The sequence below is a fragment of the Amblyomma americanum genome, chromosome 6 (genome assembly GCF_052857255.1).
Source record: "Amblyomma americanum isolate KBUSLIRL-KWMA chromosome 6, ASM5285725v1, whole genome shotgun sequence".
Taxonomy (NCBI): domain Eukaryota; kingdom Metazoa; phylum Arthropoda; class Arachnida; order Ixodida; family Ixodidae; genus Amblyomma; species Amblyomma americanum.
The window spans coordinates 77,866,024-77,892,875 of record NC_135502.1 but is presented as its reverse complement, the minus strand read 5'-3'; the positions used below and the strand labels follow the sequence as shown (position 1 = coordinate 77,892,875).

At 46.3% G+C, this 26,852-nt stretch overlaps 1 protein-coding gene across 1 annotated transcript in view; it reads right to left on the bottom strand.

The window, feature by feature from the left end:
* E(Pc) (Enhancer of Polycomb) overlaps positions 1 to 26,852 on the bottom strand; it is a 70,444-nt gene that overhangs the window by 15,047 nt on the left and 28,545 nt on the right. Inside the window, exons 4-12 of the mRNA XM_077627459.1 lie at positions 22,234 to 22,329; positions 20,987 to 21,094; positions 20,157 to 20,224; positions 16,288 to 16,368; positions 15,191 to 15,320; positions 12,234 to 12,389; positions 9,959 to 10,045; positions 8,434 to 8,585; positions 446 to 574 (exon numbers count right to left, since the gene is read on the bottom strand). Coding sequence (XP_077483585.1) covers positions 446 to 574; positions 8,434 to 8,585; positions 9,959 to 10,045; positions 12,234 to 12,389; positions 15,191 to 15,320; positions 16,288 to 16,368; positions 20,157 to 20,224; positions 20,987 to 21,094; positions 22,234 to 22,329 — 1,007 coding nt within the window. The remainder of the gene's footprint in view (positions 1 to 445; positions 575 to 8,433; positions 8,586 to 9,958; positions 10,046 to 12,233; positions 12,390 to 15,190; positions 15,321 to 16,287; positions 16,369 to 20,156; positions 20,225 to 20,986; positions 21,095 to 22,233; positions 22,330 to 26,852) is intronic.

Sequence of the window (26,852 nt, the reverse complement as noted above, 5' to 3'; positions counted from 1 at the left end):
GTGGAACCGCCAAGCGAGTGGTGCACTGCAAGCATCTACTGCCATTATAAAAATGGCAGTAGATGCCATTAATAAAATGGCGATATATAAAATATCGAATTATTGATATCCCGAATTATTTCATGATTCTCTCCGAATTCGGCATATCTGGGTTCGGCTATTACACTTTATGGCTGGTACACATTCTTTCTGTGGTTTGTGAAAAACTTAACAGCATAACCATACTGCATTCCACTGAAATTCAATTTGAGCTGACATTTCATTACTCGCAGAACCTAAGTTGCAATCAATGTAGCTCACGGCTCTGCCAATTTACAGCTGCTACAAGCATTGCGGCCAATCAGCAACCTCATGCTGTAGGCAGGCTTTGCGGATGCCGATATTCGGCGACAATAAAATACAACACAACATATGTCAAATGCATCACTCTTGCTTGCTTTCTTACCACTCATTCTTGACCTCCGACAAGAAGTCATTGCTGGGTGGCAGGCCATTAGGCATAGACTGGTTTAGCGCTATGTCCAGGTCTGGCCAGTAGTCCTCCAAAGGAGTCCATGCTCGATCCAGCAATATCCTAAAAAAAAAAAAAAAATTCCACTGCTCCATAAGACATGTGATTAGTGCCACAAAAGCAGCGTAATAATCATGCATGAAAGTTAACACACGGGCAACTAATTACAGTGAAACCTCAATAATTCGTAAAATTTCTGTGTTCTCGAAATTCATAATGCCAACTTTACCAGATAATTCAGATCGAAAGTCTGCACCAGCTTGGTTAATTAAAAACTCAGGGTGTGATGAAAAAACGCATGAGTATGCAGCAAACTTGCGAACACCCAAGATAATGCAGCATTTTACAACAAATACCATATACAGTAAAACCTCGTTGATATGTTTCTAGTTCGTATGCTCAAAATTGTGGACATTAAAACTTCGACCAATTATGGTCATACAGTATGTTTATTGACCAACTGCACATGTCCAAGCATACAAGCGGGCCGAACGTGAGGTCACGTGACACGAAGAGCTGAAAAGCAGCTCCAGTCACGAACCGTGGTGGCTTCTCTGCAGTACCTAGGTGCAAAAAGGCGAAGCACTACTCTCTCCAAAATCTGCATCGTATTCGGCGATATGTACTCTGTGGTGGCTTGCGTATAATGAGAGGCATCTTGCCTGTCATCGGAACGTCAGTTTTTTACGGTTTTAAGATAGAAAAGTCAGAGTTGCGGTGCGTTTTGCCGTGGGTACGCTGACCACGCTTTGATGCACCACCACGAATTCCTTCCGTGCTCGCCATCTCCGTGAAGCCGTACGCCTCACACGCGCTTCGCTGCTACCGCTTCCCGTATTCGGGACGAAAGACTCAGCACAGATGAGTCCAATGAACTCTGGCTACTGTTCAAGTTCGTGCAACGGAAGACGTTCAAGAACAGTACGAATTAGAAACCATGACGGCGCAATGTGCCGACTCGCGCGGAATTTCAGTATCGCAATTTAGGAGGCTCCGTTTAAGCTTGAATTTCGTTTTGTTTGACCAAGTACTTGATCCCTCCTGCAGTTTGAATTAATGGGGATCCACTGCACACATTATACGGCGCCTTGGGAATTGGCAGCGAGTGCGAACAGTGTCCGAAAAATCGAGCAATCAGTTGAAGGGTGTCCGAAATTTCAGGCACTCTTATACAATGGCTCTATGGGCCATGTTGTGGTGCCGCGAAAAAGTCCGAATAATCAAGCATGTCCAAAAAATCAGGCGTCCGAATTATCGGTCGTCAACTATATTCAGAGCAGGGGTAGACAACTGCCAACTTTCAACGTTAGAAAGTCAAGGAAAACCCAATTTTCCATATCAACAATTTGCTAGGCATGTCTAGAAGCCTGCACAGAGGGTGCCAGCTATACCGACAAACTGAACGCACCATGGAGAAAGCAATGTTTGGTCGAATGAACTGTACTGTAACCTTCCCTTTACAGTCGAGCCCGCTTATAACGAACATGAGCGTCACATGGCGTCTGTTCGTTATATCCTGAAGTTCGTAGTAAGTGGGCCACAGCTTTAAAGATAGTTGCTTGTCAAAACAAAATTTTTTCTTTCCGAAAAAAGTCCGTGATGAACGTCTGTTTTTGCAGCGCAGATCCGATGAGGGAGGTTTCCAGTTTATTTAAAGCAGGAGCGTGCTCTTCGCCGAGGCCCTTGGCATAGACAAGTTGTCCGAGGCTCTCTATGTAGCCCATTGCTACAGGCGCGCTTATGGGTGCTGGCTCCGAAGTTTCATCCTCATCTGATTCCTCTGTGTCACTCTCGTCCCGCAGTTCAGAAACGATGCCCTCGTCCGTGCACGGTTCCGCGGTGTCGTTGTCGTCATCAACAGAAATAAAATCATTCCAACCAATGTCACGACCCCCCATGTCTGAGTTGACGACGCGCTGCCACAAATGGCCGCCGGTCTGGTCATCTTCCGAAGCATCAGGCTGGGCATCAGACACTGTGTCAACGAAGCCGGCCTTGCGGAAGCAGTTCCTCACGCAAATGGCCGCTACCTCCGCCCAGGCCGCTTTCATCATCTCTACGGCTGAATACAATGGAAATGGGCACGGTGTTCCTGTCCACCATCCCGAATTACGACCAGGGCCCGAGATTTGAACGAAGCCAACGAAAACGTCCGCACAGCAAGAATGACGGAAACGTGCGTCAGGGTAGACTTGCAAACTGCACAAGCAGCAATCAAGCTAAAAATATACAGGCGCACAGCGCCAGCGGAGAGACCAATGAGGAGCGTCCGTGAGCGTCAGTGCAGCCACCTCTTGGCTCCCACGGAAGTCTTACTTCACGGAGCGTGGCCTCATATATCAGCTCAGGCGGCACGGCTGACCGCGGAGGCCACGCACGGATTTACAAGAGAGAGGAGAGGGGAGCGGAGTTGCAAGGAGGGGCGGGAGGGCGACCTTGGAAGGCGCGTCGGCGGGGAAAGGGTAGCTCGCATGTGAGCGGCTCGAAAGGGGGTTGGCAGTTCACCTGCGATGAGGCTCGGGAAAACGTACCATGCGCCGGGCGCACAAAGGAGTCGGAGGCAGGTTATCTCGCATCGCGGCGCCAGGTAGCGCTCGCTGTAACCGATCAGCAGGGCTTAATGACGTTCGTTATACGTGTGATTTTGTGCTATTGAAATAACGTATATTTTGATGGTCATTCAGGTCTTGTTCGTTATAAGCAAAAGTTCGTCTTAAGTGGGGCCGTTATATCTGGGCTCGACTGTATTGGCAAGACTAGCTGTTGCCAGGTATAGTGTGCTCAGACTGTGCTGCACCGCCATAATCCCTTTTTTGTGTGTGCTGCGCCTAACTTGTTGCACAAAATACATTGTGCCAACCCTAGAAGGATTGTTTGCACCCTCTTTCTGCTACCTGTTGCGGTAGGGAATACATTGCAAGTTTCACAGTACACAACAGTAGGCCCCTCTATGCATGCTCCTCACAGCTATGCTGCGTCGAACCAGTTGGAAGGCCAAATTTTCAGCTGGTACAGCGCCAATGACTCAAAGCATCCGACCACAAATGGTGCAATTGTGCGTACTGAGAACGTTTTGAGTACAGAAGAAAACGGCAATGAGCTCTGCTAATCATTGAACTAAACCTAGGGAAATGTGCGACTACGCTTTATCAACACTGAAAGCAGCACGCTCAAAATTCTGGCAACCAGGACGAGCCGCGATGGCAACCACAGTGAGCCCAATGATCGAGCTCCTGTTGAGGCAGGAGCTGTGGCAGTCTGCGCTGACGCAATGGTAACGGCTCCAAAGTGTGGCACAGGACTGAACATTTTGCACTTGCTTTTCTCATTTAGCTTAATTTTGGATCAATCGAAAACCCACTTACAGTAGACTCGCGATAATTCAAACTCTGATAATTCGTACTTTCGGTTAATTCAAACAAAAATCAAATTTTTGGTTGGTTCGCCATGTTTTCAATGTATTTTAAGGCCGCTTAATTCAAACACCGCAATTCGGTTAATTCGTACTTTTTGCTTGCCCATACCGGAAAATTATCGGCTATCGTTGCCACCACTGGTGAAAAATCTGACTTCTTATATCACCACAATGTTAAAATAAGCGCATATGGCCTAAAAAAATAAAAGAAAGCGAACAAGAGCCCAACAAACAAACGTTCGAAACAAAAGCCTCCTGAAGGGCACATTGTTGCTCAACTTTCCGTGGCTTGCTGGCATGCTTGCTAGCCAGTTCAAAGCAGGAAGTTCGAAATTAAAACACATAACCCTCAAAACTTGTGGAAATGACGACTGTCCACCTGCGTTTGTCAAAACGCTCAAAACTGACGTAAAACCTGACGTAAAAACAAAGAGCACGAGAAAAGGAAAAAAAAAAGGTGCGAAAGTGACGCGAGTAGCATCGGCCGATTCCGAATCACGTGACCGCTCGCGCTTTTCTTTCCCTGGTCGGTCCTGGTCGGTCGCCCGCGTTGGTAGCATCATGTCTCCGCGGGGGAAGTACCGAACCCTTTCTGTGAAAGAAAAATTGGCAGTCATAGAAGAAGTTGAGGCTGGAGCGAAGAAGACTTCTGTGGCATTGAAGTATGGAATCACAAAAAGTACGCTGACAACGATTGTGAAAGCGAAAGACAAGCTGCGAAACAACGCAGGCCATTTCGCTCCCGACAGAAAAAGGCTTCGGGAGGCGGCGCATCCGGAGCTTGAGAAGGCAGTTTTTCTTTGGCTGAAGCGCGCTCGGAGCTGCAGTCTACCAGTAAGTGGACCAATCCTGCGAGAGAAGGCCGAACAACTGTCTTTGCGCTTTGGAATTGAAGACTTCAAGTGCAGTGATGGATGGGTGTCGCGATTCAAGGAGCGACATGGCCTCACTTTCAAAACAGTAAGTGGAGAAGCGGCAGCGGTCGATGAGGCGGTTACTACCGACTGGCAGCAGACGCGTCTTCAGAGCCTACTGCTTGAATACTCCCCGGCTGACATTTATAATGCTGACGAAATGGGACTGTTCTTCAAGTGCCTTCCTCAGCAAACATTGTGTCGCAAGGGGGAACGTTGCACCGGCGGAAAGCTGAGCAAGGAGCGGCTCACAGTCATGGTTTGTGCCAATATGGATGGTAGTCACAAGCCCGAACTTTTCGTTGTTGGCAAATCGAAGCGTCCGAGATGCTTTAAAGGCGTCCGAACTCTTCCCGTTTCTTATGCAGCAAATACACGTGCATGGATGACGCAATCTTTGTTTGAGGATTGGCTGCGGAAACTTGACTTGCGGTTTAAGCGCGATAAAAGAAAAGTGCTGATGATAGTGGATAATTGTCCCGCTCACGGTGACGTGGAGGGGCTGGAGGCAATTCGTCTTGAATTCCTCCCTCCAAACACAACAGCTGTCCTCCAGCCTCTGGATCAGGGGGTAATCAAATGTCTGAAGATGAACTACAGAAAGCTACTCCTTAAGAGGATGCTAATATGCATGGATAATTCCATGTCGTACAGCGTAACACTGCTGTCGTCTGTGGGAATGCTAGCCGACGCATGGAGTGCAGTAACATCGGCAACGATACGGAACTGCTTCCAGCATGCCTTCCGCATACCAGGCCACACCAGTGATACCTTGCCTGACTGCGCTCGAAATGAAGGTGAAGACTGCCTCCAAATGGAGAGCGATGAAGCAAGGTTAGTGCTTTCTGCACTCCAAGCACACAACATAGCTGCTGACCTCGGTGAATTTGCGGCTGCCGATGATAACCTCTGCGTGTGCAGGGAAGACACCCTGGACGACTTGGTGGCTGAGGTGCTGCCAGCACAGTACAGCAGTGAAAGTGAAGAGGAATCAGAAGAGCAATCCTCTGTGACAGCAGCACAGGCCTTCCACTACCTTGCCGAGGTCCGCAAATTTCTGACTGTAGAAGAAAATTCTCAAGAACAACTGGCTGCTCTTAATGGAATAGAGAACTTTGTTCTTAATGCACATGTAAAGAAAAAACAATCAACAATTCATGATTTCTTCAAACGGTCTAGTCAGCCATAGATTTCCATTAAACTTGTTCTGGATCCTTCACCTTTGCTCTGTTTTTACTGTGTAATTAAAGAGTGAAAATCTTAAAATATGATTTAAGCGGATAATTAATTGTAATGTGCGCTGTAATCTTGCTGAGAGTCATATATGCGAGAACTTCCGATAATTCAAACTTCCTGATAATTCAAACAAAATCCTGGGGTCCCTTCGAGTTTGAATTAACGAGAGTCTACTTTTGAATATCTTACACGGTCCCAAAGAGTTCAAAATGACAAGATTCTACTGGATAGTGACTCCACACCCTACAATCGCTTCAAAAAAGCCACCATTGAATAAATGTTTCTGACAAGTGGCAAATCGCAGCAAATTACAAAAAAAAAAATATTTGCACCATCCAAAACGAACGAAATTCGTATGCAGAATTTATGCAGATCTGCTTTTCGGTTGACGGGGTTTATTTATGGCTGCGCGCCACAGCTGACTAACTGGCAATCGCGTCGTCAGCAGTAAGCGGGCTGTGCGCCACAGCTGACTAACTGGCAATCGCATCGTCAGCGATAAGCGGGCTGAGCGCCGCAACTCACCGCTTGTGCGCATCGCATGCCTGGCGATCGCCATGCCACGATGTATGGGCCGCTCACTACTCGCAAGACTGGCGCTGTGTTGTTTGCGCGCCGCCACTCACTACTTGCGGCACATACCGCATGACTGGCGATCGCAACGTAGGCGATATATGAGCAAAAAGTAGTGTGTTCGAGGGTGCAGTCGTGGCTTGCGCGTTCGTATCATTCACAGTAGGGCGGAGGGCTGTTCGTAACAACCGAATTTCTACCTAGTGCACACGATGCACTCTGGCCAGGCCATTTTATAAATTCATATCATCCCAACAAGATTCTACGAATCCGTGGGGCATGCCAAGAGAGAAAGGAGCTTCTGTAACAGAAGCCATGAACTAAGCCACTGCCTAGTTTACCCAATACAGTTGAGCCCACATATAACGGCCCCACTTAAGACGAACTTTCGCTTACAACGAACGAGACCTGCGCGACCGTCAAAATCACACATATAACGAACGTCATTAAGCCCTGCTGATCGGTTACAGCGAACGGTTACAGCAAACGGATGGCGTAAACCCGGCGCCGCGATGCAAGATAACCTGCCTCCGACCCCTTTGTGCGCCCAGCGCGCACAAAGCATGGTATGTTTTCCCGAGCCTCATCACAAGCGAGCTACCCATTGCCCGCTGACACGCCTTCCAAGATGGCCCTCCCGCCCCTCCTCGCAACTCCGCTTCCCTCTCTCTTGACAATCCGCGCGTGGGGCTTTAGGCCTCCGCGATCAACCAAGCCGCCGCAGGTGCAGATCGTGGAGGCCACGCTCCGTGAAACAGGCCTTCCGTGGGAGCCAAGAGGTGGCAGCACTGACGCTCACGGACGGCCCTCATTGGTCTCTCCGCTGGCGCTGTGCGTCTGTAGCTTTAGCTTGATTGGCTTGATTGCCGCCTGTGTGCGTTTCACGTCTACCCTATCGCACGCTTTTCTGTCGCTCTTGTTACGGTGCGGACGTTTCGTTGGCTTCGTTCAAACCTCAGGCCCTGGTTGTAATTCGGGATGGCGGATGGGAACACCGTGCCCATTTCCATTGCATTCAGCGGTAGAGACGATGAAAGTGGCCTGGGCGGAGGTGACATGGCGAGCGGAACTGCTTCCGCAAGGCCGGCTTCGTCGAGTGTCTGATGCCGAGCCCGATGCTTCGGAATAGACCAGCCCGGCGGTGATTTGTGGCAGCGCGTCGTCGACTCCAACATGGAGGGGTCACGACATTGGTTCGAATGATTTTATTTCTGTCGATGACGACGGCGACACCGCGGAACCACGTGCACGGACGAGGGCATTGTTTCTGAAGTGCGGGACAGGAGCGACGAGGAGGAATCGCATGAGGATGAAACTTCGGAGCCAGCACCCATAAGCGCGCCTATCCATAAGCACGCCTGTAGCAATGGGCTACATAGAGAGCCTCAGACAATTTGTCTATGCCAAGGGCCTCGGCGAGCACGCTTCTGCTTTGAATAAACCGGAAACCTCCCTCATCGGACCTGCGCTGCAAAAACAGATGTTCATCACGGACTTTTTTCGCAAAGAAAAAATTTTGTGTTTTGACAAATAACTTCCTTTAAAGCTGTGGTCCACTTACTATGAACTTCGGGATATAACGAACGGACGGCGCGTGACGCTCATGTTCGTGGGCTCGACTGTATACATATTATTGTCTTCTGTTCCCTGCATTCTCAAAAAGCTAAGAGACCATATTTTGCTTGGCCGATCAGAAAATTTAGCTTTCTAAGTGGTTCATCTTGGCAAGAACCCAATGCAATGAAAAAATTCGTTGCAAAGGTGCAACAGCAGCAGTAGCTCACCTGCCCCCTCTGCCTATCCTCCGGCGAGCAAAACCAATACAGTGGGGCTTTGGCAGGTTCAGGGTGGTTAGGCAATACCGGAATTTGCGCTCTCCAGCACCTCCTTCCTCAGGACTGCACCAGGGGTAGTTACCAAGCCTCTCCAAAAGGGGCTGCACAAAGGTGATGGGGCAAGTGAGATGGTCAAGGTAAGCCGGCTCCCAGCAGTCACTCTTTACTCAGCTATCACAAGTGCAAAACTTCAACTGAGTTTCAGAGTGAGACTGGTTGAGACGCCATTGACAATGAAGACCCAGCCATGGTGGAGACATTATAGCAGTTGCCTGAAAGTATTCATAAGTGGGATAATAGTGAGCTGATGCTGAAAAATTACACACTGCTGCTGAATACTAGATTCCAAAAAGGCACATCTTAGCACTTAATCAGTTAAAACCACAAAGATGCAGACAGATGCCATAATGAGGAGCTTTAATTTAGCTGCTGAGCTGTTTCTAACGAGCGTAATCAACAGCAGTACACAAGCAACACTGTAAAAGAGAGCTTCTATTATCCGATGCTGGCCTGGCTGTGTTACTCTCTACTTCTTATCTCATTTCTCTCAACACTAAATTTATGTCCGATATCATCAACGCTACTGCATCTAGACTATAAAATGGTTGCAATACAGCAGTCTACCTGGCACAGCGGTCAGCACCATTCAGTGAATTATTGTACACTCTTCATCAGCATCGATCATTGCCGTCACCAGCAGCAGCAGCCAATTCACATCCAGAGATCAACAGTGATTTCCAATTAGCTCTGTGCTGTGCCAGCTGTGGCCATAAATCCATCTCCATCTAGCTCCAAAAATTTCTTATGTCCATCTGACTCACTGCTGCCCTATGCCATGTATTCCTTGCCTTGAAATCCACTGTTACGTCTACAAAAAACAGATGAGTGGAGTGCTGCTCATTAGCCCCACACAATATCAGTGTGAGCTCCGCATAATAATAATGAGGCTCAAAGGTAGAATGCTATTAGTCATCAGTTTTAAACTTTCATTTATTGTTCCTATTCTTTCAGCTGTACAGTAACAGTGCAGCATACAAATAGATATGCTAAAACCTGCATGTAATTAAAGCATCATGTTTTCTTTTTAAGTTCCCACTAATCATAAGTCACTGCACGACATTACTTAGTAAGGTGTGGGTGCAGGCTAGTTGGCTACCCATAGTAAACGTAGAGCGCGGCAAACACAGGGACACAAGAAAGATGACGGACAAGCGCTTGTACACCATCTTTGTTATGTCCCTGTGTTTGCCGTGCTTTAAGTTTGCCATGACATTATAATGTTTAATATTTCACATTAAAACAGGGCCCTCATCAGACTGGACGATGACATTAACCGCACAAAATAAAAGCTGGCTGCAGAGAATTCAACAAACCAAGTACACTCTTAAAATCTATGCACGTCACCTAGCAGCTAAACTGTTATTGTGCTTGCTTTGAAGAGTTTGAAAAGATGAATAAAGCGTGGGAGGCTTACAGCATGGTAGTTGCAGTATTTCTTCCTTCGGAAAGCATAAGGCCCATCCGGATCATTCTCATCTTCATTGTCAGATGGCGATGTGACCTGGGTTCAGAAGATTACATACAAGCAATGACATTCCATGTAAATGCACTAAGGCATGAATGGATGCTTTGGAGTAAGACAGTATATAGCAACACGGAGAATGCCAAATTCCCATGAAATTGCACTCATCAAAGTATGAAATTTACCGCTGCAGCATACCCCCACAAAAATGGACCTTCCATTATTAACAGGTGTTATTTTTTTTTGTTTATAGTAACGACATCTTTATATTAAAAAGTACCCGGCCATGCTGACGTTCATTGTTTCAGGTGGAATTTCACATCCTTTTTATATAAAGTGAAAGTTGCATGCATTTATAAGAAATATTTAGGAAAATTTCAGTAAAACCAATAATTCGTAAAGTTTGTGTACGTTATATCGAGGTTTGAATGTACCAAAGATTTCTGCTCGTCAAAGTGACTTTACTCTAGAGATGTTTTACTGTATCACATACAAGCAGTGACCAGAACAATAAGCAAAATGGTTGAAAAAGACACAGGGGCAATGAGGGAATTCCCTGCTGTCATAATAACCTAACATAATAATATAACGAACATAACTCAACTGTCAATATACCTTCCCAAATTTTTCGAGTGGCTTTTCGAATCTGACCAGTCCGTACACTTCTCTGCAAGGCACAAAACGAGCTCACCTGACACACAACACAAAAGTGCACTTTGTTCACTGCAACATTTGGCTGCAAAGTATGTGGAGTGCTGATGAACACTATATCAGCTGCAGAGCTTCTTGTGAATCTTTCGTTTTAACTTCTTTCAGAGACTGCCTTTGTATATAATGTGCAACAAGTGCATGTTAAATCAAAACTGCAGAGCTAAATACTCAACTAAACCAAAGAAAAAAAGGCTTTGATTTATAAAGCTGACTGCATGCACAACAGCCGGCAATCTTCTAGCACGATGACATTCATAAACAGTCAGTGCACACACGCTGACCAATAGAGCACCATTTATGTGTGTCAACAGGCCTGTGAATTTGGCCTCATTGTTTTTAATAAAAATTAGAATGAAAAAATTTGAATGCCAGTTGGTCCCAGAATTCTTCACTAAAAAGGGGCTTGTTGCATCAAGGTTCAGCCATAACACTGTCTGCTGATGCACTTAAGAAACCACAGAATGTTCGCTACAATACTTCCCATGCCACCAATACAGTAAACCCCTCTATAGCAAAAAAGCTCAGACCAGCAAAAATCTTTACGATGTCAAGGTCCTTACTATATCAGTTGTTGGTGATGGCGTGGCTCTGACTATGCACTCCGGCTGCTTACTAAGCACAAAGCGTTGGTTTATAAAACAAACACCCAGAAATACCTTACATCCTGCTCTTATAGTCCCTTTATATGATAACTATTTATTATTTGTTATCACATGTTATCACATTTTTGACATTGTTTACGTTTTGTGGAAGTATCGCATTTACACGACTATAACGTAGTTACAAAAATAAAGCAAGTTTGATTCCATGAAAACCAAAGCTTTCCATTATCATGGCGTTGTCTTCTGTGGATTCAGTGTCATTTAAGAGGCAGTAGTTACGGAACGTGTGACAAAGTCAAACGCGGCAAAACTGTCCATGCAGTTCCGCCGCACCTCCGATTCTTGTCGCTGCTTCCCCATGCTTCACGCTGCCGTGCTATCAACGCATGCCCTTTTTTCCCTGTTCTGCTTATCACTGCACTTTTACTGGCTTTCCTTTCTCAGCAACCTGTGCCGCCTTCTTTCTACGCTCATAGCCAGCATTACTACTTCCGTGCGCGCCACGCGTTTTGCCTCAAGTCCTCAACGTCTTCGAAAAGTTTGCTTCTCTCGCGGCTCTCGAGCTTGGTGGTGAAGCCACCTCAAAAGTCGCATTTGGTATCTGCCTCGCGATTTTAAACTTCGCGCGTGCCGCGACGTCATCATTCCACGGGAAGTACATCGCCACAACCGGATGTTCTTTACTATAGCCGTTTCTTTGAAAAAAATGTGTTTACTATATCCAGAAAAAAAAAAAAAAAACGTGCAGTCTATGGAAGGTGAAATAGGATCACAGCTTCACTTTATCCGAGTTTTTACTATAACAGAGTTTACTACTGCAGGGTTCTATTGTGCTAAGAGAGTATGAATGCAATGCAGGATCCCCGGAGATGACAGCAGCATCAGTATGCAGAGTGGCAACATAGCACGCTCACCGGTGACAGTGCCTCATCATCCGAGCTGGGCATGTCCGAGAGGCCCATTTCCAGCTCTGACCGGGCGTAGCTTACTTGGCTTGGACACAGACTAGGAATTTCTTTGTTTCGACGCTTGGTGTATTCACGCTTCTTCCGTGGTATCCCATCTTCAGACTGAAGCACAAGATGACAGCGCCCATGTCACAAAATTTGCACATCAACCCTACAGAGGCACAGTTTCAATACCTCCAGATTACCATCATAACATGCTACATGTGATGTCATGTAACGCTCAGACACATGGCCAGACATGCAGCGTACTGAGCTAGACAGCTTTAATAAAAGAAATTGTGAATGGCTCGAAATTTATAAACACTGAAGTTGGAGGATAGCAACATATGAACATACATGGCACTGGTTCAGAGTGCACAAACTACTCATAAACACTAATCAGTTATGTTGACAGATGCAACCACAGCAACTGCAAATTGTGGTGCGATAGCAGTAAACGATGGTTACCACACATAACCACATAGCTCATGAACATGTATCCAACAATGTATCCACGCTTCTATACTTATATTTGTTAAAAATTGAACAAGAAGAAACCCCCAACATACAGTAATCCCTCGTTATAATAACGAAGCCAGTAGGACGGTGAAAAAATTCGCTATAAGCGGTACTTCGATATAAGCGACCATCGATGACAATCTAAAGCAGCCAAGCTTTAATTGCGCTGCAACGGCGAGGAAGTCAAAATACAACGTATTCAGTGAACCAAAACTTTATTCAGGTGCAAAAAAGGCAGTGAGCTTTGGCTGTTTCAAGTTCTTACCGGGTGCGTGCAACCCCTACTCTAATCTGACCAAGCATTGCACAAAGCCGCGGTTGCTGCCCATGCATTCAACCTTCGGGGGAATTTCGAATCGCAAAGGCAGTGGCCGCTTTCATGTGCGAGGATGCGGGGGGCCACGGAAATGCCGTGGCTCGAGTCCGAGGTTGTGTTTGTTGTGCTCAAAAAACGATTAGACGCTTATTGTAGGTATGCAGCGCGATCGTGAAAACTGAACGGTTTTGCAGTAGGGTATTCGCATGATTACGGGCAGTTTTCTTTTTCCTGAGGTGTACAGCTGTGAAGTTTGCAATTGAGTTTTTCGGCACACTTGTCGACGACACTGTGCTAATGCTACGGTTCGAGTGTCAGTGTTCGCGCGGCGTCGCGTCCGCTCCATTGACAGATGTCTAGGAACAAAATTCAATCACCCTACCACGCATTTAGACCGTTTGTCTAGTCGGATGGCGTGAATCAAGCATGACCGCCTCGAGAAAATCGTCGGGGAAACACCGCGGTTGTGGTAACCTGCCATGTTGACAGCCTGACTTGCCGCTGGCGACGCTCGGATTTTTCGCGTTTTCTGCAAGTTATCAGTCAATTTGCACCGTCAAAAGTGCAACGAAGGTAGGGGCGGTGTTTTATTGCGATGCGGGCCGATTATGACGAGCGGCGAGCTAATTTCTATACCGGCTCCCCCAAAGTCTTCTTCCCGATTTGTTAACGTAGCTCCTCGCGACCTGCGGGTTGCCTTCTTGTTTGAAGCAAAAACTCTCGGGAAAGACGTTCGCGCGCTTTCTAAAGTTTCGTCTGCTTTGGCCAATGTGAAATGGCTAGGCTTAGCGACGACTACAGCAGCCAGGGAGCAGCTCAGTTCGTTGCTGAAAGCCCACCTCGCTCGCGACTCGCAAGCGTGAATGGGCTCATAAACGAAGAGACACTTCTTTTGCGCTTTTTGGCACGTTTCAGCGCAAGAAATGTTCTTTAGAGCAGTAAAATTTTGCTCACCGAGCACACCCCTTGGAATGCTATGGCGCAAGCCTGCTCGCGGTCTTTTGGCCACTTTTCGGCATCCGAGAAACCGCGGTTTTCTGGCATCGCAAAGCATCACGAAAATTTTATTTTCATTTGGATTCTATCACGGGGACACCAGCGATGCGACTGCGACCGATTCGGGCGCACTTCCGTTTGCATCCGCTGTAAACAGCTGGGGGCACTCGGCACTCACTTGGTACCCATTACTAGGCAGGTCATCGGTCGTAGGTTTGGTACTTTTGTGGCCTGAGACTAATTCGTCGGCGGTACTAATTTGTCACTGCATGCGCAAAAGGGTCGCCGGTGCCTCCGCTCACTACTTCGCTCTAAGTGGTCAAGCTCTTCGTGCACTTCGAGTAATGCGGCTTAAAATGCATGCGTTTGAGTCGGGACCAGAAGAAATTTCGAATAAAGCGATATTTCGAGTAAAGCGATTTCGTTATAATGAGGGATAACTGTATCTGTGTACTATAAAGGGTAACGTCATAAAATCAAGCATGCTAAAATGGTAAAGTGGTTACAATTATACAACCCACAAATGATAAAACTCTTGACATGTGGAACTTGATCACTCCAAATATTAACCCTACTAACAAACGATGAGCCTGGTTGCCATGACAGGCAAACAACAAAAAAATTGCACAGTAATTTAAAACTTTGTAATATCTTTTAGACCTGGTCCTGGTTTAGCCTGGCATATGAACAGCATGACTACACATGGCTAAGCATTGATAACTGAAAAAAGCAGTCCAAAAGGGGCTAAAAGATGGCCCAGTATACTTACACAAGCTACTTTAACAAAACACTTAAATTCTATCAAAATTGACAAGTATACTGCTTCACATAAAAAATGACAACGTCCCAAGAGAAGACATGCTGCGTGCATTCCTAGCATACATCCTGGCCGCTCTTGTGCTGTCCTCTCATTTTTGCCACTGGTTTTATTTCTGGATGTCAATTTTCTTTCCGAGGACAATATGCAAATCCTACGTTTATGGAATCTTACTAAGCAATATGAGCTAGATCACAGACCAAACTCGACCAAATTTGACTTCTAGTAGCATACCTACGGAACATCACTAATAATGCCTGAAATATCATTACTCACCCGGTGCTTTGATAACCTAGATTCTTGCCTTGACAATTGACTATTATTTACAGAAACATAGCTTGGCCTAGAATTCTTCATGGCCATGACCTCTGCCATGATCTGGCCATTGAAGTCACCCACTTGGTACCTGCAAATAAAGTGCAAACCGCGTAAAAATCTCGTGTTAAAAAGGAAAGTAAAAGTCTATGCACTAGAAGGTTAATGTTTCTTAAAAAGTTCAAGTCACATCCAAACAATAAGGAAAACATCAGAAAGACAATTACCATTTTCATTTATGGTGGAAAGCCTGCATGTGAACAGGTTTTCAAAAGTTCAATGCCATCTGCCCATAAGTGCATGCCATAACATGCACACACTGATGTTGGCAATTAGCATGCCAAGGCAATGTTGCACAGTGCTGAGTAAACAAGTCAAAACAATTTTTAAGTAACGTGGTAAAATGAGATGCAAGGATTACAACTGTCATAGGAAGCACAGGAGTTGGACAATTGTTTATCCCTTATTCGCAAGGTACAGCAATGCTTTTGGAGCTTTTGGCTGACACCTGGCAATACTGATCGCAGCAAAGGCAGCACGACTACTACCAGAAATAGCACAAGGGACAGCAAGTAAGCTCTGAGCCTGCAACAGTTAGCATTTGTGAACTGCTGGCAAAAGCCCATCCAATAAGGCTCGAGACACTGATGCAGCTGTATGTGACTGCAAAATACAAGGCTTTGGAATTTTTCATCTTTGTAACAAAGCATGGGTAATTCACAAAAGGCCGCATGAATGAAAGCCCCACAAATAGAAAAAGAATGACTGCAGGGCTCGCAGCTTCAGAGCAGCAAGGGCCAATGTGCATCAACAACTGCAGCCCCAATCAACACGCTCTGCACTCAGCACCTAACTTATCTCAACATATTAATGGCTCTGAAAACGAATTTCGTACTTTTGTGAGATCTTTACATAACAAGGTTTAACTATGTGAAACTATATGCAGGCAACATCAATCACACTGCCTCTGACCACTGGATAATCGAGAAGTCTGACCAAGCTGCAGCCGTGTGCTGCAAAAAAACCACTGTGCATGTGCGGGACAACTTCTGGCTCACCTCTTCTCGAACACTTCTATTGTGAGGTGCAGATGTTCCCTTTTCGTCTTCTCCCTCCTTTTGACCATCTCTAGAAGCGTTCTGAAACAGCAATCAACAGCAATGAGGCCTACTGCATGCGAGAGAGGAGCTATTCCTGTTTGAACACTAAATCAGCCCAGGTATGCAACTGCCATTCCACTTCGTCCTGTCTCAAAGCATTCCACTCGGAAATCAACTACACACCACAAGATGCACTTGCAGCGGATAACCTGTACCATCTCAATTAGTGCACTATAATTCACCGCACTGGGTAGAGCTCACATATGCAACAACAGCAACCTGCCTTGCCCTAGCGCACTGACATGGCTTTACTAGTAAGGGAAATGCATCATTTCCCTTCCCTTTGGTTTGCCCAGGTGAGAAACAGCTGAAGTATGTGTGCCACAATATTCAAAGACTGCAGTTTAGTTTAGGCCACCACCTGAAGCTCTCATTATAGTGATACAGTCAAACCCACTTATAACAATACCGCTTTTAACAATATATTGGATATAGCAATGGACAGCCGCGGCACCGTCACCTTTGCAAAGTGTTCTATGGTAAAATAAACCGCTTATAACAATGCAATCATACTAGATTGTCGGGTTATAACAATTAAATGTAGTCATTTGGAGCCAATCATCAAAGAAAAAAACTCGCAAACACAGCTACCACGCCAGTCAAACTATGCTTACGGCGCAAAAAACGCGCACGCGTATGCGGAGCCGCCCACACAGCGGCCACAGCGGCTGCGAAAAGATCACGTGACGACGCATACGTGGCGAGGTGTATGGGGTGAGCCGGAGAAGCTTGTATGACTCGGAGGAGGAGAAAAGACGGGCACTTTCCTCTGGGCAGAGGTGGAGAGGGTAGGGAGGCGCTTCCTTTTGTTGCTTTTGTATCCGCGCGGGAAGCAGTCCATTCTGAGGGTGCGCCGCCCGTTGAAAACGCGTCACGGCATTTCAGCATGGGCTGCCCCATCTTTCCCACTTTCTTTGGCTCCTGCTTCACGAGCTGCAAATGTTCCGAGGGCAGCATACAGCGTCAAAGCACGTGCGTTGCCAGCGTGGTTTTTACCATCTGCCATCACCGGCCTCGGTCCTGCTGGTTCTGCAAGCCCATCGGATTCCTCCCCAGAGTTCAACAATGGACGATTCTCCTTCAGGAAACGCGGCCAGCGTGGCTCTACTGGATCAACTGCCACAGAAGAGAAAGCGAGCGGCAATATCTTTGGAAACAAAGCGGTACATTTTGAGGGAGCACCAAGGTGGTGAAAAAGTGTGCAACTTAGCACGCAAGTACGGCCTGTCACAGCCGACGGTTTCAACCATTATCCGCAACGCGCTCAAGATGATTGAAAACGAATGCCATGCTAGTGCTGGCCATGCTATGGAAGATGGCCGGAAGAGGATTCGGCATGGTGCCTACAAAGACGTGGAGGAGGCACTGTATCAGTCGTTCCTTAGCGCACGTGCTATGAACTTGCCAATTAGTGGCCCGATTTTAGCGGAGAAGGCGAAGCACTTTGCGTATCTCCTTCAAAACACCGATTTCCAGCCTGGTGGTGGCTGGATTCAGCGCTTCAAGGTGAGGCACGGAATCGTCTACAAGGCAGTCGTGGGTGAGGCAGGGTCGCTCGATGTCGACGCTAGACGGAAGTGGTTGGAAGAGACACTGCTGTACATCCGCGAAGCATATCCAGACCAGGACCTGTACAATGGTGATGAGACCGGGCTATTCTTCCAAATGCTTCTGTCGAAGACGCATGCACTCAAAGGCGATCCCTGTAAGGGCGGCAAGCAGAGCAAATTGCGGGCGACCGTTTTCCTCTGTGTGAATATGGATGGCAGCGACAAGTGCCTCGCCTTCGTAATTGGAAAATCTAGGAATCCCCGCTGTTTCCGTGGTGCTGCGAGGATTCCAGTTCGTTACCGTCATAATAAGAAAGCGTGGATGACACGTGAACTTTTCCGCGAGTGGCTTTGCGAGTTGAATCAGCGGATGTAGCATGAAGGCAGGAAGGTGGCGTTGGTCCTTGATAACTGTACTGCACACCAGACTGCCCAGAAGCTATCGCATGTGAAAATTTTCTTCCTGCCGCCAAACACGACTGCAGGCTTGCAGCCCATGGACGCAGGCGTGATTGCGTGCTTCAAGGCATTGTATCGCCGGCGTGTGTTGAGCAGGCTTGCTCTTAACCTGGACATTGCTGTGCGTGAATGCCAACCCGCTCCAGACTGAGATTTCGCTCCTGATGGTTATTCAATTCATTTTTGGGGCATGAGCAGAAGTCAGCTCCTCCACCGTCATGAATTGCTTCCGAAAAGCGGGCTTCGCCGGGGATATCAGTGACGCGGAGTGTCTGTCGCGAAGCTCCTGCCGATGGAGCGATTACAGAACTTTGGTCTACGGTGCGCGGCGATGGCGGCGACGCGGAAGGGCTTGAAGAATTCTTGCACGCCGACGATGCAGTCACCACAAACGATGAATTGACTGACGAGGCGATCGTTGCAGCAGTCACCGTCATGGAAGACGATGACAGCAGCGATGACGAAGATGACCCGGAGCCTGTACAAGTTGTCTCTCATCAGGAGGCCTCAAGAATGATCCGAGTCCCTGCGGGACTTCATTTTTGCAAAAAACCTTTCACTCGGACATGTCCAACATTTGGATGCCTTCCAGAACGATGTCAGCAAGATTGCCGCGAAGCAGTCGAAACTCATCGATTACGGGTTTGTTTCACCAAAGAAGTGAGAAATGCAAGCTATTTTGCCATATTTAAATGGTTTCAAGTTTTCATGTTTCCTTTGTTTGTTTTTTTCGAGTACTAAGGGATTTTTCAAGCTGAGAGGCAGCCGCAGCAACCTTCTCGTATTTTTTACAATGCCCCTCTCGGTGCCACCAAAACAATGCCTCGGCGGAGCTCGCATGTCACTTGCCGTCCGTGACCCCTCTTTGCAGTTGTTATGCTTTTTTTCGTGCAACCCGTTTATAACAATTATCGGTTATAACAATGAAATTTTCGTGGCACTTGAACATTGTTATAAGTGGACTCGACTGTAGTTTCTTTTCCACTGAACAGCAGCTGCAGGCAATCAATATCTCGTTACATACCGGCAATGAGAAAGATATTTTGCACGTTTAAAAACTGAAGCATAATGATTTGAGTGACGTTTGAAGGCTGGCAGAAAGCTTTCAACACAGACTTATTCATTAGGAGTAAGGTCAGTCAGCAGGGCCCGTATTTTTTTTTTTGCAAAATGGCACCCTTCGGATGCAACAGATTTCTATGCAGCATTTTCTGAAACTGCTTCATGACATCCCTCTAGGTGTAACTACTGCAATGTCTTTTGTTCGTTTCCTTTTTTCTTTCCACCTCCTTGTGTGAATAGAACACCTTTCCATTATTACTATTATTATTATTTGTTTATCCTTTTTTAGGAACAGGAACGCCCAGAAATCTAATGCCGCATCTTCAAAGGTTCCCAACAGTGAACCTACCAACCGAGTTGGTTAGAGGCAGTTGTGACTGCCAACAGCACAACAGTGATATGCGGCTGAGTACTGACTTGAGCTTGCTACATCTGCTCTTCTGAAAGACTACTTATTATCCACTAGTCACACGCTAAATGTTTTCACTATCTCTGCCCTCATCAGCTGTGAACAATCAGCTGAGCCGTTCTTTTGAAACCACTCTGGAGCGCTGTCAATACTGGCATCCATGACTGCAGTGGGTGGCCTGCCAGAACACTCACTCACTGTTACTCATTTGTATGCTATCATATCAGATATATGCTATCATAAAAGCTAAATGGTACAATTACAACGTCAACAAACAAAGTACTTACACTGCTCTACTTAAGTCCCTTCGCAGTTTCAACATTTTTTCGTACGATGCTTCATCATTTTTCCGGTTCTGAAGACAAACAAAATTGACATGAATTCATGGTCATCAACAACCACATCAAATCCACTGCAGGGTACCCAACAGCTGCTTCTGTTTCCCAAAAACCACTACTTCTAGCCCCCAACCAGACCTATTACACTAACATGCTTTTCACTTCCATGTATTCCCTTAACTCTGCCTCTCCTGCTTCGTTCCTCACCGCTCAGCACCTAATGCATCAAGACCAGTAATGCAATACAAAGTTGTGCCATGACACTGTACTTGAACTGCACTGGCAGTGGTGCAGGCGACGGCATGCAACACTAGCACATGCGCCCAGCATGCAAGAAAGTCACAGCCGGGAGTGGAGACCAGCAGCACAGCAAATACGAAATAGTGGAGCATTGGCGTCGATAAGGTAAGGTACTGGCTCCTATACTAGCACTGGTAAGGTTCCTGCACACACAGGCTCATCCTTTTAAAGGCCCAGCAGGCCTACAGAGGGGTAGGCGAACAATGCAGCGTACAGCAGTGAACCTTTTGTCTCAGACACCCATAATTTAGCCATTAATTTGCTTTTACGAATTTTTGACTGAATATCGCACATCAGAACTGCTAGTTGAGAAAAATTTTTTCAATTAAATGCAGTCTGGATTCTTTTAAAAGTGATTCATGCTAACTATCGAAGCGTATCTGCTGCACATTAGGTATTAGTACACCGAGCAGTAAGGAAAAAAAATTAAGGCTTCTGTAGCTCAGTCAAACTTACAATAGAAGGAAAATCGCACTCACTTTTCTTGTCTGCATTTTTTCTGTTCTTCTTCGAAAGGCAACATACGGATTGCTGTTGTTTGATCCATCTCGCTTTTCAGATTTAACTTGAGGCACCAAAGGGCATTGCTAAAAAAAGGAAATTAAAACATTTATGCTGTGAGCACTCAGGCAAAACGACACAGCTAGCAGAGAGAGGCACACCAGAGGCGTCACACCAGTGCAAGCTTGTAGATGCAACTCAGATAGCAACGCAGCACATATCAGAAGATGCAAAGAAAGAGTTTATTTGCAAAAGCCTTAGAGGGAATTAGCTGGTCCATGGGTAGCAACAGTACCCAAGTTTATTTCTTCACACACTTTTTTTTTCCTTTGTAGAGGGCTACACTTAGGCCCTGTGGCAGGCCTCCTCACACACAGTGAAACAGCACTGGAATGAACTTCAGGGGACTGCCAGGAAGTGCATGCTTCAGTGAAAATTTGTTCAATCAAAAAGGCACACGATGACTTACTTTTTGATGAACTGAAGTAAATATGCATTAAGCATTCAAAATGGTGTCTGAAGGCATTTATTTCAAGATACTAAAAATTCAAAGCATGTAGTGATGCGTACTTGGCACTTTGGCAAACTGCAGTATTTTTCTTAACTTTGGCACTTAGAATGTAGAACACTCAGCTACTCCATCAACTGTATTAAAATCTCTTCTGTAAGGCTACTTCAAAACAAACAAAAATCAGACATTCAATGCTACATTAGCCAGAGGAATGGCGACACTCATCAAAGACACTAAAACTGCAGCTAAAAAATAAATTAGGCTTCTTGACCAAAAACCCGTGTACAATTAGCCCCTGAATGAGTACAGACTAAGTACACAAGAATGCTAAGCTTTAGAATCTTCAAAAGCACCACTTGCAAAAATATCCTTGAAGACGGACACTAGAAGTTTTTTTACTAGAACATAGCAGATGTATGTGCCCCTTATGAGCTCCAAACAGACATATGCAGCTAATGCACCAACCACCAGGAGTGTCTAGCAACTGGTGAGCAGTTAATTCTGTACTGGGCTAACAAAACGCATTATAAAAAATGTGGGGCCCACATAAGATTCACTATTAGCTGTCCTTCACAAGCATGACTCCTGGCAATGAGGGGCAGTGCTGGGGCATTGACCACAGTTTTCTGCACAGTCTTAAAAGTGAAGACAACTTGTATGAGAGCCCCCTTTCCTCGTAATGTATTCCCCACTGTAATGCAGTGAAGTACCTACCGTTCGTAACCTTTTATTGAGCCAATAGTCGTAGACGGCAATGATGAGATCATCATCTTCTTTTAGTAGTGTCTTCGCCTCGTGCAACGTAACCACCTGGTTAAAATGATGCAAAAAATAAGGATAAATTATACGATGCAATGCCCCAACCAAAATGCCCCAAACTAATCATGAGAGGTTGCTCACGAAAAGCAACACGAGCCTCGAAAGTCTCACCGGTGACAGCATCTGCCATAGCAAGGCAGTGGAACATCGCCTAACTGCAGCACCCCTGTGACAGGAGTAGCATGAGGACCCCCAGGAATTTATGAACATAAAGTAGCGAATGACCAATTTGGCATAAATGGGCATTAACCCATTACCGTTATCCAAACAACTTCCATGCTTGAACAATGGATCCAAACACTAAAACCGAAGTGAAAACCGAAGTGCCAGTGTACGTAATTCGCACATGGCCTAACTACGCAAATCGACCGCCATTTTTTTGTGTGTGTGTGTGGTTTTCATGAAATTACAGTAGCAGCAGAATTACACTGTGCGGTTTCTAAATTGATGCGGAAATAATTGTAGTGCACAATCAAAATAAGCACCAAAACTATATTGCCCTACACAATGTGAAAAGAACTATGCTTCTCAAACATCCATAGTGTTTGTAGAACCACCCAATGTTAAAAGATCATGAGTGCTAACATGCAGAACTGAAAGAAGAAAAAAAAGAAGCTAGTACAACCACATCTTCAACCAGGGTGGTAATAGCTAATGCTGTAACAGTACACTCTTACAAGTCTCATAAGTATACACAGAGGCAGCATCCTCACTCAATGATTACACGATCCTCAAGTACTGGCAAAAGCCTATTAGAATTTTAGAATCTCCAATAGAGGGATAAAAAAATTTCAAGTACAAAGTTATGTCACAGCTTACTTATTTAAATAATAGCAATGCCTTCTTCACTAACAAAAAAGGTGGCAAGAACTAGTGCACTATTTTGATATACTCTTGCACATTTGTTGCTCAGTATATCACATCATAGCAAATGTATATCAGACGCTTCCTGTGTTTGAAAGAATACATTTAACAAATCCCACTTTCACATTTGTGCACAAGAATAAAGTGAGCTTGCAAATATTATTAGCGTCTCATGAAATGAGTGGATGTTGCTCACCACAAAAGTGGTGGTTTTTGTTCTTCCTAAGCAACTCATTTCATAGAAGCTGTCCTGGAATGAGGGTTTCTCAACAGATCATGTGCAGCATGCCTGTGAGCTTAAAGAAAATTTAACTTGTGGACAGTGTCACAAGCAAAGGCACAAACTGTAAATCAGGATACGCTTGTCCCTGCAGGATATTTGTTAGTGCACTGAACTAAGTCCCATGTTTTATGTGGTCATATGCCATGAGTGGGAAGTTGTCAAAAGTGGCCTTCTTTTTTCACAATAAGCACTGCTGGTACAAAAGCACCCTTGCTCAGGTCACACAACCTGGTGTGGGTTGGTAGGCAGCAGTTCATTTACAGTGGCTGCTCCCAGCTTGCACTGGTTTAATATAAATTTTTTTAACAGGGCTCAGTCAAAAATTCATTTATTTGGTGCTTATCATTAAACACCCATAAGTTGAAACTTCAGTCTAATTATCAAAGTTTATGAGATAAAGCAGTATCCCCTTCATGAATGCAAGCCATAGAAAGAAAAAAAAGCAGAACCCACGTAACCACAACTACTGCAGGGCTGCTGTGCACATTACCCCTTCTAAAATGCCTAGTGGAATGTCAACATTAGAGCACTGTTTTTTTTAATCACTTCTTTTTTTGAACGCAAATTGTTAACCCAGTTTCCTTCCTTGCAGAAATGATTACACTTAATACTTGCAGAGACCAGGCCCGCTCTCCATATGCTTATAGCACCATTGGCTCTCTAATGAAGTAATTGCGACACAAGTCATTCAGAGGGGGACAGGGCAATATTTTTTTTAAAAAGTAATAACCAAAGACGCCAGAACTAGAAACGCCAGCGAAAAAAATCCGTCGACGGAGTTCGCAAATGCAGCCGCGTAAACAACCTACGACGTAGGAACGACGGGAGGAGGAGGAGCTGGAGAAACGCCTTGCAAGGAAAAGAACGAAGAAAGGAAGACGAAAAAAAAAAAAAAAAGACGGGTCGCGGAGCGAGTCATATACGGGGGAAGGGGGAGACGCAAACACGGGTCGCGGAGCGAGTCGTATACGGGAGAGGGAGAGACGCAAAGACGGGTCGCGGAACGAGTGGTATACGGGGGAGGGGAGACGCATGCGCGGACCCCCCCCCCCCCCCCCCCCCTCCTTGCAGCGCGGGAACGAGCGCGTTAGCGGACGAAGAACGTCAACGGAAACGGATGGACAACTACCAAGAGACGGCGGTGTTCTTTGCCGACACACTCGCCGAACGCCACGCTTCACGTCGCTCGCAGATACCGCGCCATGCGACCCAACAACAATCGGCGACCATTCATCACGTCGCATGAACTTTTTCTTTCGTCTGGTTACAGTGCCAGAACACTACAGTCTGTTTTCCACGATTCCACGGCAAACGAAAATAGAGAAACCAGCGCCGGTTTAGGAAAAAAAAGCTAAACCTTCGAAACAGATTTCAACTTTGGAAGATGCAACGGTTCCCTGCTTCCAACGAGGCCAGAACCCGACAGTAACTGGGGGGCAAAGGAGAAAAATGACACACGAGACGTTTTCCCGCCACCGAGAAGGGTCAGTCACAGCGCCGTGACATCTGCGCGTCATCATCGCCAGAGGAAGCTGCTGGAGAGAAACCGGTGGGGGTCGACCCAAAGAGCCAATGGCATCATCTCCGGTGAGGAGGCCATACGAAGGGCGCAGCGACCCTCCGCCACGCAGATCGTGCGCCCTCCCTCCTATCAACGCGAGCGTGTCCGCGAACGAACGTACGCGTCCTTGAACGCACACGTGAGGCTTCTCTCTCTCTCTCTGTGTAGAGAAAGCATCGGCCGTTGTTCCGTCTCTCCTTCTCTCTCCACAAATGCACTCTCGCTACTCGCAAAAATCTCGCTCGCTACACGCCGCGCTCCAACAGGCAGCAGCAGACGCGTGAGAGCAGCGGAAGTCGAGGGGAAGCGAATGATCCTCAGCGCGAGGAACGCCGGAGAAATCCGGCACGCACGAAACGTACCAGGCACATGGCCCAGCGCTGGCCTTCCTATCTGCGCTTAGGTCGCGCCGACCTCCATTACGGTAATGGTCGGCCGCAGTAACTCTCGCAATGCCCTGCACCAGAGGGGGAAGGGCGTCGGGGAGAGGAGGTATAATAGTAATCCGCAGCTCCGGTCAAAGGCTGCTCTCAAAACGCCGGATCCGCGGCGAAGGAGAGAGGAAAACGAAACTTTGGGGGCCGGCGATGGCACCGACGCGCATGAGAGCACGGCTGCCCCAGACGCTCGCTCCCCCACTTTCGGCGACGCCTTCCGCCGCCGGGACCGGATCGAGGAACTGGGGCGGCGAGACGGCGGCATCTGCCGCGAGGTCGATAAACGAGCTGGGCGAGACTACACAATGGACGCCTCTGCACGCTGTGCCGAGCGTCTCGGAGTCAATGGGATGTAACGCTGTAACCGGGCGCCCCGCCGTTCTCTAGTGATCCGAAAGGCAGGCATTTCGCCGCAGGTTGCAGATTTGAAGCGTTCATACAGAACCACACTGGCACACGCGAAAAAAAGTTTTCAGTGCATCTCGCCACCTCTGGCCTGCACCCTGTTCCATTTTTCTTTCAAGGCAAATAATAAAAAAAATATTCCAGTCTGTGTGGGCATGCATGCCTAGCTGAAACGTTAAAAGAACTTTAGTCTGATTATCCACAGCCTTTACAGCTTAACTGGCCAAGTTTGTTTATATGAATCATCATCATCATCAGCCTGAATACCCTCACAAAAGGCACAGATCAACACATTCACGGCACTTCCTGCAAAACTGTCAAATAAAGTGACACCAGAGAAGCTTAGCCTTCTCACTTTTACTCCTTTAGGAAAGCTGACACATACTGGTGTCAATCACATCAGACGGGGAACCTCATCCTGATGGCTTGCAAGAAGGTGGCCGCTAAGCACGAAATATGGTATTTTCATGGCAATGCAGGAGGAAAGTTCAAGTCTTCATGAAAAAAGAAAAATAAAGAAAAAAAATGCCTTCACTACAATTAAGATGCAAACTGCTTTCAGGCAAATTGTCTACATATATACAAGTGACCTGAACATACTCAAACCTTTGTGCTACATAAGGCAACACGCCCACAAGTGTAGACATAATAAAAATGTGCTTGTGTAGAGCTATCTACTTGATATTGCAATAGGGAGGCAGAATACTACAGGAATTGATTTTTGCACTGAAGGCCTAGGGACCTCTCTCTAGGATATTTGATATTACTAGGCCATGCTTGTATTTCCTCTCCAGCTGTCAATAAATCTGTTTATGCTCGCGTTTCAGTTGTTTTGTTCTCATTTCATTTGATGCTGATCGCAAGTGGATGAAATGAAATGCGGTAACGTGACCGCTTTGCCGTGTGTATATTCTATACTTCATGAAGCATAATTGGTTTGGAAGACTGCAAAATATAGAGTGAG